Raw genomic sequence first — 19,173 nt, forward strand, 5'->3', positions numbered from 1 at the left:
TTATGATTCTTATACAGTCATACCCATCTTACCAGTTTTATGAAGATCTTATTACATATTGGGAATTTTTTTCCTGTTTTGTACTCGGTAACATCATTTTATTATATGATAAGCATCTGAGACAAGGAAGTGCACACATTATGTATAGGTAGGGCCTCACCTGGCCTCGTTTTACAGTGTAAAAACAAACAGGCTGAAGTAAATGTGAGTAATGTGTCTGCAGTCAAATCAAACATTAAGCCCCAAACCAAGCGTGAATGAGTGAGCTCTTGATGGGCTCTACACACTCTCGATATGGGACCATGCGCTCATGCATCATCTGAGATGATAGGTCAGCGGCACAAAAAATGGGCAAACAAACCAATCAGAAAATCGAAATGTCTACTTAATAAGATATGTTTTGCAAATGAGTTTATTATTCTCAGTCAGACCTCATGGGTATAACAAATGACTGCAAAATAATTACCTCGCCTCATGTCAGCTGGGGTAGGCTTTAATCAACACGCCCTCACATAAAATATACTGTAAGTGCGATCAGAAGATCGTATTCATCTTTTCATGGAATTAAATGATAATAATTAACAGTGGCATTTATATTTACTAATGGAAAGTTTAAGTGTTGCAACAAATCTAAATGCAATTTATTTGCTGGAAAGGTAAATCTAGAACATAGAATATATAGAGCTTCATGCAAATTGAAGCATTTACCTTGACTGACTGTAACGACAGCAGGAATATTTGGTTTTGGTTTTATATGTTATGCTTCATTAATTTTTGCCGACGCAGCCAGCAGGTGAATTCAGTTCACCACATTTTATTAAGACTTGGAAACTTGGTGGGCATCTCTGGTAATACTTTTAACTGATTTTATTCCTCTCTCACAGACCGGTGTTTCTTTGTAAGTATGGACACATGAAAGTATGGATACATGTTCCTCCAGAACACATGGAATCAAATGCGGGGTTCCCCAAGGTTCGGTTTTAGGCCCATTACTTTTTAATCGCTATATGGTTGTCATGAGGAGACACAGCGTCAGCTTCCACAGTTATGGTCAGTCAAACTGAGACTTGGACTATTGCAGGTCTTAATGCTCAATTCCGATTGATTGATTTATTTATTTATTTATTTTTTGATGAAATCCGATTTTTTTGGGGGGGAATAAGTGTTCATATTACATATTAATTGCTACTTCAGTCTGTCTGCTGTGTGAACAGGTACACCCCTATTATATATTATTCAAAAACAATCAAAATATTATTCCCATTCTAAATGCAGGTTAGTTGCTGCTTTTTTTTTTATTGGATGGTGGTTCATCATCTTGGTAGACATTAGTGATTGTGAATATCCTCAGCAGCATTACAAAATATGACTCATGCTGTACTAACTACTTGACTATACTATCATTTGGACTGCAGTAAAAAGGGCGGTGTCTGTTGCTCCTCGTACCTTGTGTGCGTATAACTTGCATCACCTCTTCTATGCAGGTGCACAACTGTGAGAGTTATCAGCTTGGACAATTAATTAGTGTAATTAGTCTTTGTATGGGCAACAAGGGTCTGATAGGACTGATGGCCTCCAGCCCACACGCCCTCTCAGACCGTTTACCCACTGTGATAAATTTGTGAAGTCACTAATCGGACACGTTCATCACTTTAGCCAAAGCACACCATTCAACTGTTTGCTGTTGCATTAAGGCTTGTTATCTCCTGTCGAACCAATGGAGGGCGCGGTACAGAAAAGGGGAACGGCCGTGACGTGCACACACAGGTGCACAGAATTGCACTTTAATTGCCATTGTCGCGAGATTCATAATCAGCTTTTACAACTGCCGGCTGTCATCAAAAATGACGAAGTTTTGCCGCTAAAGGGTCATTTTGCTATCCAGCGGAAGTTTATTGTTTGAAGACTCATTCTTTTTCAGCACCTGTGGTGTGTTGGTCAATAAAGTCATAATAGAGTCGGGCCCTGATAGATGGATTGTTCACTGTTAAGACTGGGATCCTCCCTCAGGAAACAGGAGGCATTCAGGCCACCCTGAATTCAAGCATCTCAGAACTCCTTTGAAGATTTTGCTCTTTTTCACCTTCCCGTAGCCTCTTTCTGTCTGATCCGTCTTTATCCCCTCTCCTCTGCCTCCTTGTATCTGTTTGACTCATCCTATTCTTCACACTGTCTTTCATCCCTGGATCACTTCTTTAGCCTTTTGATTAGCATACCAAAAAAAGCATGCATTTGCCCCATGGTTAAAGTGCAAGTAATGCTAATTGGAGGCAGGGAACATCTTTACGTTTCGCTCCACAGGTCTGTTTATTCACCTGGTGGGGGGGCCATGTGCATGTGTTGACCATGTTTGTGCCCCTGCTTTAACCCCATACACCCAACTGATGACAAGGGAATTTGATGGACCATAAGTTGCTCTCCTTTCTCTTTAAATAGCCATTGCTTTCAATTTCCAAGCATTCCTTGACCATTCCGGAGACGTGTAGTGAGCACTCGTAGGCAGATACACGGGGCTCATAGCCCACGATGCCGGTAAAATTAAAGCGTACGTCTCAGTCCATTCACTTTTCAGTGTCTACTTTTCTGACTTTTGCCAACGCCATACGTCATCACGTTTGTCGTGACATTTGTTTTAACCAATCACGGCCATGGGTGCAAATTTCGTCTTCGTTCTTGCCAAAGGGGGGAAAGCACGAATATCTTACCAGCTAGAAATGCACGAAGCGCCCCTCACGGTTCAAAATTCAACAAGGAAACGGTGAGTAATTCTGCAAGAACAGAATTAATTGCAGCGTCCATTCGTCCATGTTAGGTTTGTTTGTTAGCTCCGACGTCGGCGCTGGCTTCCTGGTTTCGTCACAGTTGCATATCCCGCCCCCAAACACATTGTCGCTCTGTGATTGGTCCGAACCAGCAGTAGTTCGGATCGGCGGAAATCAACGGGAGTGGTACAAGATGTATTCTCCGGAGATTGTGAACTCACGTTTAGCAGTTATTTAAAGAACATTTTTGACTGTCTAACTTGATGAAGAAAAATAGCACGACAATTTGCAAAATAGTGAGGTAAACCTGCAACAGATGAAGTTGTAGTCACAAATGACACAATAACCGAACCTTGTACAGATGAGGAAAATTTATATTGGAGATGCCTGGTCAGATCCATTGTGGTTGTCTTCTCCCATTCATTTCTAGTCAACAGATGCAAGAATTTGGTGTATGTGTGTCCACTACTGGTTCCTGGTATTGTAAGTTGATTTAGAGTATATTAGATGCTAGGGGTGTGAATTGCCTCGTACCTGACGATTCGATTCGTATCACGATTCACAGGTCACGATTCGATTCGATACCGATTAATCCCGATACGAATTTATAAGTCGATTGTTGCGATTTTTTTTCATTCAAATTTAGAAAATACTAATCAGTAAGCTTGTAGAGTGTAAGATTTATATGAAAATGTATTATTTATTTATCTGAAATTTCAGTCTTATAGAGGTTGTAATCTGTTTCATGTTTAAACAGCATTAAAATAAAATATTAAGGCTTAATGTTCCGTTCATATAACATTCTTCCATGCTTAAGGTGTGAATCCTAAAAAAAATAAAAAATAAATAAATAAAATAAAATCGATTTTGCCTATTATTGAATCGATTCGAGAATCGCGCGATGTAGTATCGCGATATATCGCCGAATCGATTTTTTTTAACACCCCTATTAGATGCAGAGCCTTACATTGCCAGATTTTTAGAGAATAAGAATTTGCTCTAGTGTGTCTGTTTTTTGTTTTTTTTGTTTTAAATAGAAAAGCATGCTTGCAGAGAACAGTCACTTTGTGTTGTGCTCCAGTTTGCACGTGTGCTATTGAAGGAGCAAATTGGATTGGTATTACAGTATGTAAGCCTTCCCTTCCACCCTGATGAGCGCCGGCAAACAAATTGGATTGGTGGTGTGTAAATCTGAAGCCGTTTGATGAGCCGAATGGGCAAATTGAATTCTCAACAATGTAAATCTTTATCAGCCGCGCCTGCCGCTGCTTAAATCAAGTGATCATTCCCTGCTGTTCCAAGACACGTGCAATCTCTATTGGCCGTTTGCCGCCGCACCTAATCTGTTTTTGATGACTGTGTAGGGACGTAGTCATACAGATCGCCAACCGAGTCTTCCCCGGCTCGCTCCGCCTAAATTGCTCTCATTCTCGCTGTTATTCTGCCCCTCCCTCTCTCTCCAGCAAACACACACTCACAACCTGTGCAGTTGGCAGAGAAATATTACTTTGATTAAGCCGTTCGTATGTGTTGATTCAAGAGATTACTCAGATGACTAGTCATGCTAATGGACCTCCTGTTGGTTTCTTGAAAATACTTTGATCGGTTTGTGCTATAAAGCAGCGGATGTAATTGTTTTCACTTTTAGTTCCATATCTCACATATTTCTTGTCTTTAGAGGTGGCACTTCAGATTAATTCGCACTAATGGTGATCTGGATTGTTCTTATCTGTCTGGTTCTTTATTGACATCTCGAGTTATATTTTTTTTTCCAAGGTCTTTGAGTGTGAACACTTTGAAAACTCAGCAGAAATGCAAGCAACTGTTGCCAACGATGGTCTAATCATTGCATAGTTGCCTAACATTTGTTCATATTCCAAACTTGTTTTTTTTTTGTTTTTTTTACCTTGCTCATGCAGCATTGCCCAAGGTAAAAGGTGTAATTTTATTATTAAAAGTCAAATGTATGATGGCCTTCCTACATTTAAGTGCAGTCAATAAATGTAGCAGCATGATTATATTGCAGATTTTTTTTTTTTTAATAGATGAAATTTGAGAGATTGAGCTCGTATTTATTTTGTTGTCCGAGCAACAGACAGATCTAGTAAGTGCTGTAATTACCAGAAAAATGGCCCAAAATTGGGTGTGTTAAAAACACAACTAAAACAAACCATTTTTTACAAATAAATATACGAAATAAATAACGAACATACTCTAATAACTAATTATAAATTCATTTATTTGGGGGGGAAAAAAACGAACTATAATGGGAAAATCCAACATTATTATAAGCCTGGTCGTCAGTGATATGTGTGACTTGTTTGCCCTCAGTTACCCATACAGTGAAGACAGCAGTCAGGGGAAGCAGTACATGAACACCAGATGCCCTGCCTGGTGTGACCGAATCCTCATGTCGTCATCTGCCAGAGACCTCGTCTTAAAGGTCAGCTTCATCCTGATTACCAACAAGCTTTGGAAATACCTTTGAAGTTTATTTCAAGTGGAAGTCTACCTTAAACATTTCTTCACAAAAATGTTATATGTGACCTCACTAGTCTAAACATGACATTCGGATTAATATTACATTTTTGGAATATGAGTTATGAAGCAAAATGCAGCCATTTTTATCCATCTCAGTGGGCGGCCATTTTGCCACTCGTTGTCGACTGAAGATGACATCAATGTTGCTCAGGGCTCAAGCTACAACCAATCACAGTTCGCCTGTCTTCTGAAGCTGACCTGTGATTGGTCGTTACCTGATACCTCAGCAACATTGATGTCATCTTCATTCAACAGCAAGTGACATATTATTGTCAAAAAAAAAATAATGTTTTGGGTTGACTTTATTGAGTACAATTAATGCCTAAACTGGTTTCACTTGGCTGAAATGTTCTACTCGTAAACATTTTTGGAATGTCAACAAAAATTAGTACCACATATCAGCAATGCTATTTTGCTGCTTCTGAAGGCAATCACAAGAAGGAGTCATGCCATGTCATCCATGACAAAACTCCTTCCTGCTTTGCGCCTGGGTTATTTTAGCAGCACTGTGACATTTGGTTCTGTCCTGAGCAGTATTCCAATTGTGTAAAAGTTTTTAACGCACAGTTGAGCAGGATGTGCACAGACATGTAATTGCCACTCACTCAGGATGAGTTGAATCATACAGATCAAGACTTTTATGAGCTAGATGGCATTCCCAAAATTATTAAAGTGGCATATTTCTGCTCTGTAACGCAATATGCTTAAAACTTAATTTTGCCATACATGGTGAAAACCATCAATGCTATAAAGCGCTAAACTCTAATTGAAATATAGCAATCCCCACCACTTTGACACCTGTTACCAACAACAAGTGAGCATGCAGTTTCTATCTTTAGTAAATGGAGGCCCCTAGAGTTCCTGGGGGCCTCATCCACTTCATAAAGCCACAGTTAGTGGCCTCCCTCGTTTCTTCAAGCACCATTCTGTTGTCTATTCTCTCCTGATTCACTAATTTGTTTACTGGAACATTTGGAAAAGCCGCCATGCAGCCCTCACATGATCATTTCACTGAAAAATGGGAAAATATAAAAAAGCTTACATGACCAACAGAAAAAAAAAAAAAAATGTAAGCATTTTGGATCCTTGTGGTTGGATTCTGAGCACACATTTTGGGTGTGGAGCGCCAAACATCTCCGCATTGAGCTGTGAAAAGAGATGCAGCAGTGTATTGTACACCCAACAGCCCTCCACGGGGGGCTGCTCAGGAAGTTTGACTTTCTTTTGTTCACAACAAATGACAAATTCCTTCCTGACCTTTCTTCTTTGCTGACCGCGGCGACACCAAAACAATAACTGTAACGGTAAGTTGGAGAAAAACATTCGCAGACGTGCATGCGGACGGCCGTTTGCCGCGTTTCCGTGGAGCAAAAAGCTAATTGCTTGTAATGCGGCCGGCGGTTAGTGTGTCCGCAGATTGGCTGATGATTCACTGAGCACACGGCTGCCCGGCCGGCTCTCAGCATTACAGATTGTTGAGACATGGGCCTGTAAACAGGCCAGCGCGTGGCGTCATCTATCATGGCACGGTCGGTTAACTCGCCATCATGTTATTTTCTGCTTGCCGAGCCCTAACACGCCAAAGGTTGCCCGCCGGCTGCGCGGCGCAGCACCGGCTCCAGGAGCACCGGTAATGAATGTGTAGCCGAGCGAGCGCTCCTCCTCCGCCGGAGGGCCCCGGGTAATTTGTTTATCTGTCTAAAGATTACGCAGCCTGAAAATCCACAATTTGAAGCCGCCTTTTGTAAATGATCAAGTGCGCGTTTGATGAATGTATGCGCGGGCTTCGGGAGGCGGCGGCCAGCGTTGCAGACATATAGAGGGGGTGCCGGTGCATGGCCCGCTAGCAAAAGGTAGCGTGAGGTGGCGCCGTCGTGCGTGCTGACCCCGCTCCACCGTCGGATTGGCCTCAAGTTAATTTGGATTTGGCTTTATGGTTCATTCTCGAGCTCTCTGTCTCTTTCTTCTCAACCGCCAGTGCACCTCACCATGTCACAATGAATGTGTGCATACACACGTGTGTGTGTTGGGGTGGGGGGGGGGAGGTGTTTAAAAACACTTTAGTTCAAGCAGACAAGTGTGATTTATTCTCCAGTCTGCAGAAACACATCTTCATGGGTAGCAGCTTCGTTGTGTGCACAAAGTGAAATTGAAACACGATTCCCTCAGATAGTCTCGAGATTACAACGGCAGTGCATCGGGTTTTAGAAGCAAAGCACACACTTTATAAATGACTGCTGTGTTTCATTTCTCTTCACTGCACTTGGCACAAGTTTGAAAGCGGCTCTCAAAAGGTGTTTTCGGCTCAGTGGATGCGACTATGAGAGAGGTTGTTTTGGAAGTTGGAGCAGAAAAGTACATTTGCTTGCACGAACTTTTGTTTTTCGAATCAGTCGCTTTGTATTAATGTTTGACGTTCAAGAAAATAATTTTATTAAGCCTTCTGTCTTAGTCAAGGTTTTCCTTTTAATTGTGTTTAATGATGTTCATATGACGACTGTCCATCGATAAATGTGGTCTACACGCTGCATCAAATGAAAGCAATTCATGTTAGCATGTCTTCTTCTGCTTTTGTTTGTTTGCAGCCAGAAAATGAGGAGAAGTCTCTAGTGTATGATAACATCGGGGCCAACGTCTGCATGGGGGACCACAAGGTAACACAAGGGGGCTCTGTGTGCCTTTACGTGTATGAGTTTGATCATGTGTGGTCGATACTAGCCAGGTTGAAGGTGAAATTCAACAATGTAAAACTGATAAAGGCTAATTCAGGTATTTGTCATCCTTTGTTATTTACTGTATGTCCATATATTTGTGTCTAGATATAATAATATATTCATTTGATTAAAATATTTAAAGTGACTACATTGCATGTGATGTCCTGTACTCACCGGCCATAACATTAGGTACACCTGCACAATCTAATACACTAATAGAAGGGCTGCATCAACATTATGCACTAACAGATCACAATGTTAATTTTTTTATGACATTTTCAGCTAGGTATTCATTAAAACTGAATTATGGCTGTACTGTAAATTATTTTGAATATGTAGTTCTCATTTAATGCAACCAAAAGAGTATCAAGTATTATACTGTAAATCCCCCTCCATTTATTTCAGAAGACCAAAAGATACAACAAGAGAAATCCGCAATATAGAAATACTTCGTTAGGTATGTTGTTTATGGCACTTGAAAAAACTTTGAAAGTTCTTTAAAGATACTTTTAAAATGATACAGATTTAAACATCTATAATATATGAAAAGAGAGCAAGATCAAAGAACAACAAAAAAATATCGTACGATGATGGTGAAGATGAATATGAATACACTACGTGCCCATTTCGACACCGAAATGATGTCTTATTGTAAAAATAAATAAATAAATAAATAATGTATTATTTATTTATTTATTTAAGTGAAATACAGGGAAACATTATTTTGCTTACTTTTGTGCTTGACAGACAGCTAAATGGTTGTTTGAATTGGAGGACGTCTAAACTGAAATTAAAACAATGTTTTCGTTAACGACATAAAAACAAAGACGCATTTTTAAAAAAGTAAAGCAAACTGAAACTACATTTTACAGTTACAAAACGAACTAAAACTAACTATAATCAGAGTGAAAATGTCCTTCGTTTTCATCTTTTGTGAATAATTTAATACATGAGCCTTTGGGGTTGATTTTAAATGTGATTTAAGTAAATTTATTTAAGTATATTTATTCCGATATATTGATTGTTGAGTGGTTAGCACGTCCGCCTCCCAGTACTGGGGACTCCGGTTCGAGTCCAGGCTCCGGCCTTCCTGGGTGGAGTTTGCATGTTCTCCCCGTGCCCGCGTGGGTCTTCTCCGGGTACTCCGGTCTCCTCCCACATTCCAAAGACATGCATGGCAGGTTAATTGGGCGCTACGAATTGTCCCTAAGTGTGCTTGTGAGTGTGGATGGTTGTTTGTCTCTGTGTGCCCTGCGATTGGCTGGCAACCAGTCCAGGGTGTACCCCGCCTACTGTCCGAAGCCAGCTGGGATAGGCTCCAGCACCCCCCGTGAATAAGCGGTCAAGAAAATGGATGGATGGATGGATGGATGGATGCATATTTTGATATTAACTGGAACAAGGACATTTGAAAGTGTCGCAGGGAAGTGACGTCATCGAGCAGCAGCCAATAGAAAACCATCTTCAGGTGACCCCTTCGAGCAGTCAATTTTTCATGTTTGACTTTTGCCTCACCTTGCATTCTTTGTCATTTAATTCAGCCGAAACGCAACGCGAGGTAAGAAGTGCATTACTTTTTTCATTTTACCATGACATTTATTAAATCTTGCACACAAGTAATACACAGTTTTTTAAACGAAAACTAGTACTAAAACTAATAAAACTGAACTAAAACTAAGCATGTTTAAACAACTAAAACTAATATAAACTACCTAACTAACTAACTGAATGTAAAAAACAAAACTATAAAGATCCTAATCTCCACTGACGGAACGCAATCGCCAATCAGTGGCTGATAAATGATAGCAATGCTCTAACTGGCTGAATCACTACATAGGTTTTGTTTTATTATTATTATTATTATTATTATTATTATTATTATTATTATTATTATTATTATTATTATTATTATTATTATTATTATTATTATTATTATTATTATTATTATTATCATTTACATTCAAAAGAACACTGCAAAATGCTAGCTAACAACGAAAATACAAAATTAATCATGTTTTAAAAAAATGCGTGAAATTCAGGGACCACTAACCAAGCACTTACAATGGAGGGGGTTTTACTGTATTATTAAATAAATTAATTAAAATCAAATTACAACACAAATGTTAGTTGTACTGTTTAATTAAAATTCATTTGCAAAAAAATGAGCATTATTGTGGGAATGCTTAGCATTCCCATATAGTTTATTGATTTTTTTTTAATACTTTTGTATTGGATTAGCAGGTGGACCAACAAAATAAACAATTCTCAAGCAGCCACATTTATCATAAGTGTCAGAAAATACATTTCTATTAATACATTATATGTATTTTAAATACTACCTTTGCACTTTTAAGAAATGTGCTGAAACGTCATGAGTGTGCAAAAACTTGAAGTGAGCAATTTTCAAATTGAATTTGGACGTGTTTCAAGTATCTCGCCTGGTGATTTTCCGATACGTGACATGCTAGCGAACGGATGGCAGCCGGCGTTAAAACAGTGCGGCTTCATTGTGCCGCGTCAGACATGAGAGGCGCCTTAAGTCGGGTCTTTCATGCTTCCCGGGTGTGACATAGGCGCTGACGTGTGCGTGCGAGGTGACCCGAGCCGGCGGGCCCTCACCGTCCAGCCGCACTCTGGTGCTAAAATCACAGCTGGATATGTTTCAAAAATGTCCCACATTGTTAGCGCCAGGGCTCCAAAACGCACGGGCTGCTATGTGAGTTTAACCTCGGAGTCACACGGAGGCTACGACGGCTTCCACTTGTCAAGCGGGGCATCGCTAATAAAGTCTTGAGGAAGTGCTTTTTTTTTTTTTTTTCCCCTGAATGTTCCTTTCGGACAACTTTCCCACTTGTAATTGCCGTTTGTCTTTCCCTTCTACCAGCCTGTCTTCCTGTCCTTCCGAATAACAGCGGGGGCAGGTAAACGTAATGCAAATAAGCACAAGTGTTGTGTGGTGCAGTGATGTCGTGGTAAATATGATTTTTTTTTTTCTTTCTTACAATTACTCACCATTGTTTGATTTGATTTCTGAAAGCCTTTACACACATGGTCACTAATCAAAATGGAAGAGTTTGATTTCAATGCGCGCTGGACAAATTTGTTAGGACGCGTGCTCAAGGAATTGTGAATGATGAAGACTTGGGGTTTGGATTTTCATCAATTCAAATTGGATTGAGTTGTTAATTGTCAGATTATTTTATCGAGCGTCAAGCTGGCATACAATTTGGTGACCTACATTTTTCTACTGTCAATTATAAAAGAACGGGATGGGGCAAAAAGTATTTTATTCTATTCTGTCATTTGGTAGATTCGGCTTATATATAATTATTGGACATAATATCGCGTGGGTATTGAAAATTTTGAAATTTTCTAAAAAGGCTGTGATTGAAAGTTAAAAAGATGTACTTTACTGTAAAAAAAAAAAAAATGAGTGTGACATTGATTTGTGTTGAGGTCCTATTTCTGCCAGTAGATGGCATAATTGCATTTGTAAGACATTGGTGACAGCTCAGTGTATTTTTACTTAAATATTAAGAGCTGTTTAATCTTGAACATGAACTTACTGCGCTTGTGAAATTCTGCACATTTTTGAAATTGTAAAATACAACTTGGACCCAGTTTCTATAAATATATGCATTATTATTAAATTTATTACTGCTAAATTCTGACGCCACTGGAATTTCCCTAGTACATGCTTTCCAAATAAGGGGTCTTTATTAATCACGTGTTTAAAAAAAAAAAAAAAAAACTCAAAATTAATACACTAATTTTGACACCCCTGGTATTTTTGCATATTTAGAAAAGCTCTAACCATTTATAAACCATTTTTTCTTTTTTTTTCTTTTTTAAATCTCCCTTTCCACTTTTTTTTCTTTTTCTTTAAACTAGCCAGCTGTGTCAAATGTCATTTTTAACATGTAATGTGGGCCCCTGAAAGCGCCGCAAATGGCCCCCAAGCCGTAGTTTGGTCACTCCTCGTTTGCAACCTTCAGGTAATGTGCTAACCGCTACCACAATATGATATATTTTTGGACTTCATTGTTCACAATGTCCTTGATAATGTGAAGCCTCATTGATGACTTGATCAAGAGTTGTGTCCTAACACTTTTTGTCCAACGCGTTCACACATCACGTTTGCTAATCGCTTAAAATGCTGCGGTCATTTTAAGACTCGCAAACTTGAGCTTCAGCGTGCATATTCAAAATGTCGCCCGTGACTTCCACTTTGCGTGTTGTGCTTAAAAACCATATCCTGTCTTTCACCCCGCAGGAAATTGTTGCCAAAGGGGGGAGAATATATTCTGTGAAGCGCCTCTGTGAGAACACAAGGAGACACGCACACGCACGTGCAAACACAACCACGCACGCACGCACACACACTTTGCACACTGAAGAAGAAGCTCTCCAAACTTTTCCAGCAGTGCTGGTCAGCCGTCCTCGCAGCTCATTCGTCGCTTCTGCTCTCCATCAAACACTTGTTGAAAATGTGGACCAGCACCAGACAAGACACACATCGCTGACCTCACCGTTGCCATGCAACCACACACCCCCACCCCCCAACAGAAAGCAAAAGAAGAGGATGGACGAATGGGACGGGCCTAATTGTTGCCAAAATTCAGTCCTGCTACACATAATTGCCATTTTTTTTGGTGGTCTGCCTTTATGTCTACACGATGTGTAAAGATGTTTTTAAGAAAAAAAAAAAAAAAGTGCAATGCAAAAGGCAATATTTGTACGTTGGATGGTATAACATTACGTTTGTTGCTGTTTTTAATGCTCTTCTAACTTTTCAGTTTTGTTGATATAGAAAAATATAACACGCGTGTGAGTGTGTGTTTTCTTCTCCCCGCTGACCACATCATTGGAGTCTTGTTTTATATACTGTACTTTTTAACGAGAGATAATTTATAATTCTTGTGTTTGGGAGATGACCTTTGAGGAATGAGGAGAAAAGTGTCCAGCCACAGATGTCTTCCTCTCCAAGAATGTTTTAAAGCAGTGCCATATAGACCATGAAAAGTGTATAAGATTTCATATAGCACACTCACCTTATTGCATTATTATCATTCTTACTCTAATTTATTTCTACTTAATAATAATATGGTTCTGAATGTAATAGTTTTAGGTAGGCATGTGTCATTTTGTCAATTTCGTTACTGCTGTTATGGTGCCAAGTACACAAAAATGATGTGTGACAATGATAAGGATTTAAAAAATAATAATAATAGAAAGTGTAACTCTAAATGCAAGAGACCAAGTAAAAGAAATTGCTTTTATTTGCGTTCCATGTAGCCTGCAGCAAGAGCATCATAACGTGAGTGGGAACGTATCTTTTGTTTTTATGGTTTGAATTGATCACACTACACACGTGTTGAAGTCGTTACCTGGCTGTGATTTTTATTTTCATTGAAATCACTGCAAGTGGAAAATCATTTTGTGCCTGCTGCAGAATTTGTGTTTTCTTTTTGTGTGTGTGTGTGTGTGATTTGGATTGTTAAGCAAACAAGTAGGGGGACAAAAACAAAAGTCGTGCTAGTTTTTGCTCCGAGTTGACTGTAGGATTATAAGCTGCAGTTTTCCTTCACTCCATTTGACAGTATCAAAGCAAATAGAGATTTGATTCTAGCCCCTGTGGAGCGCCACGTGGCCTGCAGGTGATGCACTTGTCAAGCAATAAACAACATTAGAGCTCAACAAATGCCTCCTTGTCCTTTTTAATAATAACTCGGTATTGCTTTTTGAATTGATCATGAATAAATTCATATATATATATTTTTTTTTTTTTTATTATTATTATTATTTTTTTTTTAAAGCTCGTTGTGGAAGTCATTTAAAAATATATTTTGCGATCATTTCAAGTATTATGCTGAATAAAGTTATGTTGACATATATGTCAATAAATGTAATTCTTTTGTCTTTTTCTTTTTGGCCAAAAAGTTTTAATTTTTCTTTTAAGAATAAAGCTGCAGAAGAAGCATGAGGGGGCGCGTTATAGGCCTTTCTGCGTTCAATGGAAGCGATGGCATATTTTTCAATATGCCCGGTTTTTTTTGTTTTTTTGTTTTGTTTTTTGTTGTTCTTTTGTGTTTTTTTTTTTTTTGCAAAAAAATTAACTAAACTAAAATTATTTTTAGTTTCAGTGTCATGTAGTAGTATTTAAATTGCACAACATGTAATGGATCACGTGACAATTAAGTTCTAATATTAATAAAGACATTTTGAGGTTTTTCCATACATTCTGTCCGTGGTATTTTTTTCCCAGTTCACAACTTGTCTTTCATCGACGTGTTTTTATGTTATAAGATGGGTCCTTAATAAAGCATAGCTTTTGAGTTTATAAATTCAATTTGCACAAGTCGTTGAAATGAAAATGTTATAACTAAATTAAACAGCATTCAAATATAATACACAAATTATAAAAGTCCATTAAAATATCAGTGTTGTGTTTGCACCTCAATCCAAACTATTCAGTTTATTTTAAACGTAAAATAATGCCATGCAGTAATTTCACGAATTTAATATTTAACGCATACATTAAGACAAAAAAAGCAAATGCGTGTTAAATAATTTATTCATAATACAAAGTGTTTTTTCTTTCTCTACCTCCCAGAAGCTGCAATAATAATACTCTTTAAAAGCAACAACAACAAAAAAAAGATGCTCCAGTTTTCTATCAGGTGAGGTCAAAACACAAATTTCGTGTCAATTAATTACATTTTTTTTTCACACGGTCTATTTACAGCAATTTAAAGTGTGCGACTTAAAAAGAAGTCAAGAGGAAGCAGTGGCTCTCGTTTGCGAGGAAATAAGCGCGTCAAGGCTGCTGGGAGGACACAAGTCTTTTTTTTCTTTCTTTTTTTCCCCCTCCCCACTGCTTCAAACAACATAAGTTATTCTGTAAAAAAAAAATAATAATCTGTACAATACAATCTCATGTATACTTTGTCGTCTTGAACAATCCGTTTTCGTTCTCTTTGAGCCTTTTCGGACAGTGGATACCCTGCTTAAACTGAGCTTTGAAAGCGTCACAGCCCGTTCACACCTGACAAGTGAAACATTGGTCTTGAATCCGGATTAAAAATAATAATAATAATAATAATAACCTCAATAATGAGTTGTAAATCCAAATCATCCATCCATCCATTTTTTTTTTTTTTTATATATATATAACGTTTGTCCTTGAGGTCAGGTGTGAGCTGGATTCACGCTCTCATTCACACAATTTCGACATAAAATGAAGGTTCACGTGCTGCAATCCAGATTGTATCTATCTTTTTTTTTTTTATGTGTAACTCCAGTAGTCCCATCGTGTCCTTTAGTGCCTTCCCTCCAACGACGCCATGTTGATCATGTCAGGTGCAAATGGGCTCCGAAAGAGTCTCTCCCGGACCATCATCACAAGGTGTCCGAGCTGTTACTACAGGGGCTGATGAGGGCCAAATTGCCACCGCCGCCGCCGCCGCCGCTTTTGTGCCTTTTCAACAGTCTCGTGATCTTCTCGTCGTCCGAGTTGGGGTCGAGCGGCTTGTTGTACTCGTCGTCGTCGTCGTTGTCCGAACTCTCCTTCATCTTCTCCGTCTCCGAGTCGTGCTTCTTTTTGGCCGAGGCCATCTCGGCAGCGTGCCTCTTCCGCCATTTGGTCCTCCTGTTCTGGAACCACACCTGGCATGGTGGACACAACACAATGCTCAACGGGTCCTCCAAAAATCGCACAATCACAATAATGACATCAAATGATTTATGAGACAATTTGAACGAATCCACTCCTTACTTTGACTTGGCTTTCCGTCATCCCTAACGAGTAGGCCAGGCGAGCTCTCTCCGGGCCTGCCAGGTACTTGGTCTGCTCGAAGGTTTTTTCCAGGGCGAAAATCTGCTGGCCAGAAAAAGTGGGCCTGGAGTGCTTCTTCTTGCCGTCCTTGTCCATCATCAAGCTCGACTGAGCTGGAAAGAGAGTGACACAATTACATATTTATTTTTGCAAATATTCCTCACTCATATTAGAATTCATTCTTGTTTGACGACCTGAAAATAAATTGATAATAATGTGGCCTTTAGCCATTATAAAGTTGGCATAATAATACATTTATCGTGACTATTAATATAGAAAAAGTTAAAACACGATTTGTAAGCATATTAATTTTATCTAACTTTAAATCGTGCTTCTATATTTATTATTCACCTCTATTTGGGAAATAAAACACACTGTATAGCTAAAATAAGAAAACTTGTATTTTATTTATTTTTTCATCACAAACGTTTCTCGAAAAATGTCGTTCAGTTTTTTGCAGACTTATTGACTTGCAGGCATAAACCTTTAGCTATATGCATGCATGAACTTGCACTTTCTGAGTCTTTGAGAAAAGTGCAACAGTACATCAAATTTACTTATCAAACATATCCGAAAGTGTGACGCAAGTGTCAAAGTCAAGGCCAGGGGGCAAGAGTCGGCCTGCCAACTCATTTTATGTGGCCCTCTTAAAGCAAATGAAGTGTTTACTTCATATTTATGGCGAAATGGAATTGCTCTTTACACATGGAGGGGAAAAACAAGCGCAGAAAATGTGAATTGTGAGCTTTAACAACTTTTACAAGCATTTATTTTCACTAAAACATTAAAAAAAAAAAAGAACAATAACAATAAACTAAAATAAATGCTTGCCTCTATTTTCCATGGCGTCTGCATGCTTTCAAATTTCCTACAGTATAATACAACAAATTGTGTAACAATATGGTGATTTGCTCGCTTGGCATAAAGGGATAATTTAGCAGTGTTTAGATGGAGTAGTTTTTGTATGATTAACAAAAACAAAACAAACATTATGACTCGAGATGTCTTGTGACATTTACGCAAATATTGGCTGTGACCTATGCAAATTTTATTTTATGTTGAGCCAGCATGGTGTTATTTATTTATTTATTTATTTATTTATTTATTTATTTATTTATTTATTTATTTATGTATTTATTTATTTATTTATTTATTCATTCATTCACGTTAGAAGTAGTGTTTTCAAGCATCTACTTACACGGACAGGGTACGCGCGGGTCCCTCCACGGGGATCCCTGCATGACGCCGGGCCAGAAGATGGGCGCCCTCCCGGGCAGCTCGGCCAGCGGCTTGGGGTACCGGGACACGGCGGGGCCGAAGTACATCCCGGCGGCGGCGGCCGCGGCGGCGGTGCTGGCCAGCCCGTTGATCCTGGGGAAGCCGGCGGAGAGCAGCTGGCCGGCGGCGGTGATGGGCCTCCCCAGGATGTCGCTTATTCCGTGCGGGGTGGCCCCGGTGGGCAGCTGCGAGTGGAGGCTGGACAGCGACGGCGCCTTGAAACCGGCCGCCGCCGCCGCCGCAGCAGCCGCCGCCGCCGCCGCCGCCGGGCTCTGCTGCAGCGCGTACGGGAAAAGCGACGTCTTCATCTCGGTCATGTTGTGCAACGCCGCCAGCGGGGTGCTGCCCAGGACGAAAGCACTCTGCCGGTTAGCCTCCATCTGCCCCACGGCTAACATTTGTCACCATGAAATCGAAAGGAAGTCGCGAGTGAAAGTTAACAGACTCTTCCGGCCGGGCGCGCTCCCCGGACTGTCCCGACGGTGCGGGATGACTCCAACTTCTTCCCGGATGTCCTCGTTTATCGGCGACTGGACGGCTGTGCGGGCTCCGGGCCAAGTGACAGGAAGTCGGACGTTCTTGTGACGTTCTGGCCGCTTTTGACGGACTCTTGGCGGTGTGTTGCCAGCGAAGAGAGAGCCTCTGATAACAGCGCAGCCACCTGCACGCGCGGACCTCCCATTGGACGAGGCGGAAGACCGCCGTGCGCTGATTGGACGAGACCGGAGGGCTTCTGTGCTCCGATTGGATGGAAGGTTGAAGTCCGCCGCTGTGGCGGGCTGCTACCGCTTCGACTCGCTGTCGAAAAAAAAAAAGGAATTTGAGGTGACACCGACGAGAGGACCTCGCTTAAGAGGACTCAGTGGATTTATTAGAGATGAGCCGTCACATTAAAAAGTAGGCTATATGTAATAATAATTTGTAAACTTTATTATTGTTTTTATAGCTACTACTTCTCACTCAAACAAAATCGTATAGAATTATTGCTTCGGATGTCACAGTTTAAAACTTTTTGCCTCTGAAATTACGAAATGTGCGGAATGTGAAATGTCTGTAAAAAGTGAAGTGCGATAGCTATTTTTTGTTTTTTTAATGAAACGTGTGAAAGTTGTAAATTCAGAAACTCCGCAGCAACTTGAATGCAGCAGATGCTGCAGTCCACAATATTGTTTACTTCTCTCTTCATGGCGCATGTCTCAAATCATAAATTACAATTTGCTGAATGCGTAGGCCTCTTGCAAAAAAAATATATATAAAATATCAAAAGCTGTAGGCATCGTGAAATAAAATACATATTCATATTTCCGCTGTAGGCCTATAATTGAAATTTCATGTTAATTATTAATGAGGGGAAATGATCTGCTAATCGTGTTATTTTTGCATGTGATTTATATGTTAAATAATGTTTTATTATTTTACTATTATGTTTCCAAAAAAATGAACTAAACTTTTCATATTAAATTTTAATTAGGCCTAACTAAACATGAATATCGTCCACAACTGACGCGTTTGTTTTAAATTAATGATCTCCACGTTGACGCTGCAAAAAAAACACGTCCACACTTTGTGTACATTAGAATGAAAGGACAAAGTTTTACATGAGTTAAATAATGCTTGTTTTGGAGACAAACAGTGTTATTACACAATGAGGTTGGGGGTGGGAGGGGGGCGTCGGGCTCCAGTCATCACTGTGAGTGCTGTAATATTTTATGGAGATGTAGGGTTGTAAGAGTGAAATATGACCGCATGTTGTCATTTGAAAGGCACCAAATGCACCTTGCTTCTCATTTTCTCACCGAGGAAAAGATTGTGATTTTTTAAAAGGTTTTCAACGCGAGGTGATTCACAATTGTGACAGCATGTCTTCAAAGTTGAAAAGTATATACATTGCCAAGCTTTTCACTTCAAATATCACCCATTGTTCTCATTTAATCGCGTGCATTAAAAAAATAAAAAATAAAAAAATAATCGCTATAGTATCCGTGCTTGGGGGAAAAAAAACCCCCAATAAATCCCATGGCTCTATCTGAATGCTACATCAAGC

The 19,173-nt window shown here is 39.6% G+C and overlaps 2 protein-coding genes across 3 annotated transcripts in view; one reads left to right on the forward strand and one right to left on the reverse strand.

Moving 5' to 3' along the window:
* Window positions 1–13,725, forward strand: part of inpp5a (inositol polyphosphate-5-phosphatase A) — a 121,781-nt gene extending 108,056 nt beyond the window's left edge. Inside the window, exons 13-16 of one of the 2 annotated variants that reach the window (XM_077495776.1) lie at window positions 5,094–5,205; window positions 7,889–7,957; window positions 10,902–10,989; window positions 12,291–13,725. In XM_077495776.1, the coding sequence (XP_077351902.1) occupies window positions 5,094–5,205; window positions 7,889–7,957; window positions 10,902–10,982 (262 nt within the window). In that variant the 3' untranslated portion in view covers window positions 10,983–10,989; window positions 12,291–13,725. The remainder of the gene's footprint in view (window positions 1–5,093; window positions 5,206–7,888; window positions 7,958–10,901; window positions 10,990–12,290) is intronic. The other variant, XM_077495775.1, reaches the window with a different exon arrangement.
* Window positions 13,726–15,175: 1,450 nt separating this feature from the next.
* nkx6.2 (NK6 homeobox 2) lies at window positions 15,176–17,738 on the reverse strand. The gene is made up of 3 exons (XM_077495440.1): window positions 17,050–17,738; window positions 15,792–15,964; window positions 15,176–15,682 (listed from the first exon to the last, which is right to left on the reverse strand). The coding sequence occupies exons 1-3, from the start codon at window positions 17,525–17,527 to the stop codon at window positions 15,416–15,418; spliced, it is 918 nt and encodes a 305-aa protein (XP_077351566.1). The 5' UTR covers window positions 17,528–17,738; the 3' UTR covers window positions 15,176–15,415.
* Between the last annotated feature and the right edge of the window lie 1,435 nt (window positions 17,739–19,173).

The sequence above is a fragment of the Festucalex cinctus genome, chromosome 14 (genome assembly GCF_051991245.1).
Source record: "Festucalex cinctus isolate MCC-2025b chromosome 14, RoL_Fcin_1.0, whole genome shotgun sequence".
NCBI lineage: Eukaryota > Metazoa > Chordata > Actinopteri > Syngnathiformes > Syngnathidae > Festucalex > Festucalex cinctus.

What these genes read in the sequence shown, in the direction of transcription:
- nkx6.2 (XM_077495440.1), bottom strand. Translation starts at nt 17,527, where the DNA reads ATGTTAGCCGTGGGGCAGATGGAGGCTAACCGGCAGAGTGCTTTCGTC. An exon ending in CCCGCGCGTACCCTGTCCGT is followed by an intron (nt 15,965 to 17,049) that starts GTAAGTAGATGC and finishes CTCTCTTTCCAG; the next exon opens with CTCAGTCGAGCTTGATGATG. An exon ending in TGACGGAAAGCCAAGTCAAA is followed by an intron (nt 15,683 to 15,791) that starts GTAAGGAGTGGA and finishes CCACCATGCCAG; the next exon opens with GTGTGGTTCCAGAACAGGAG.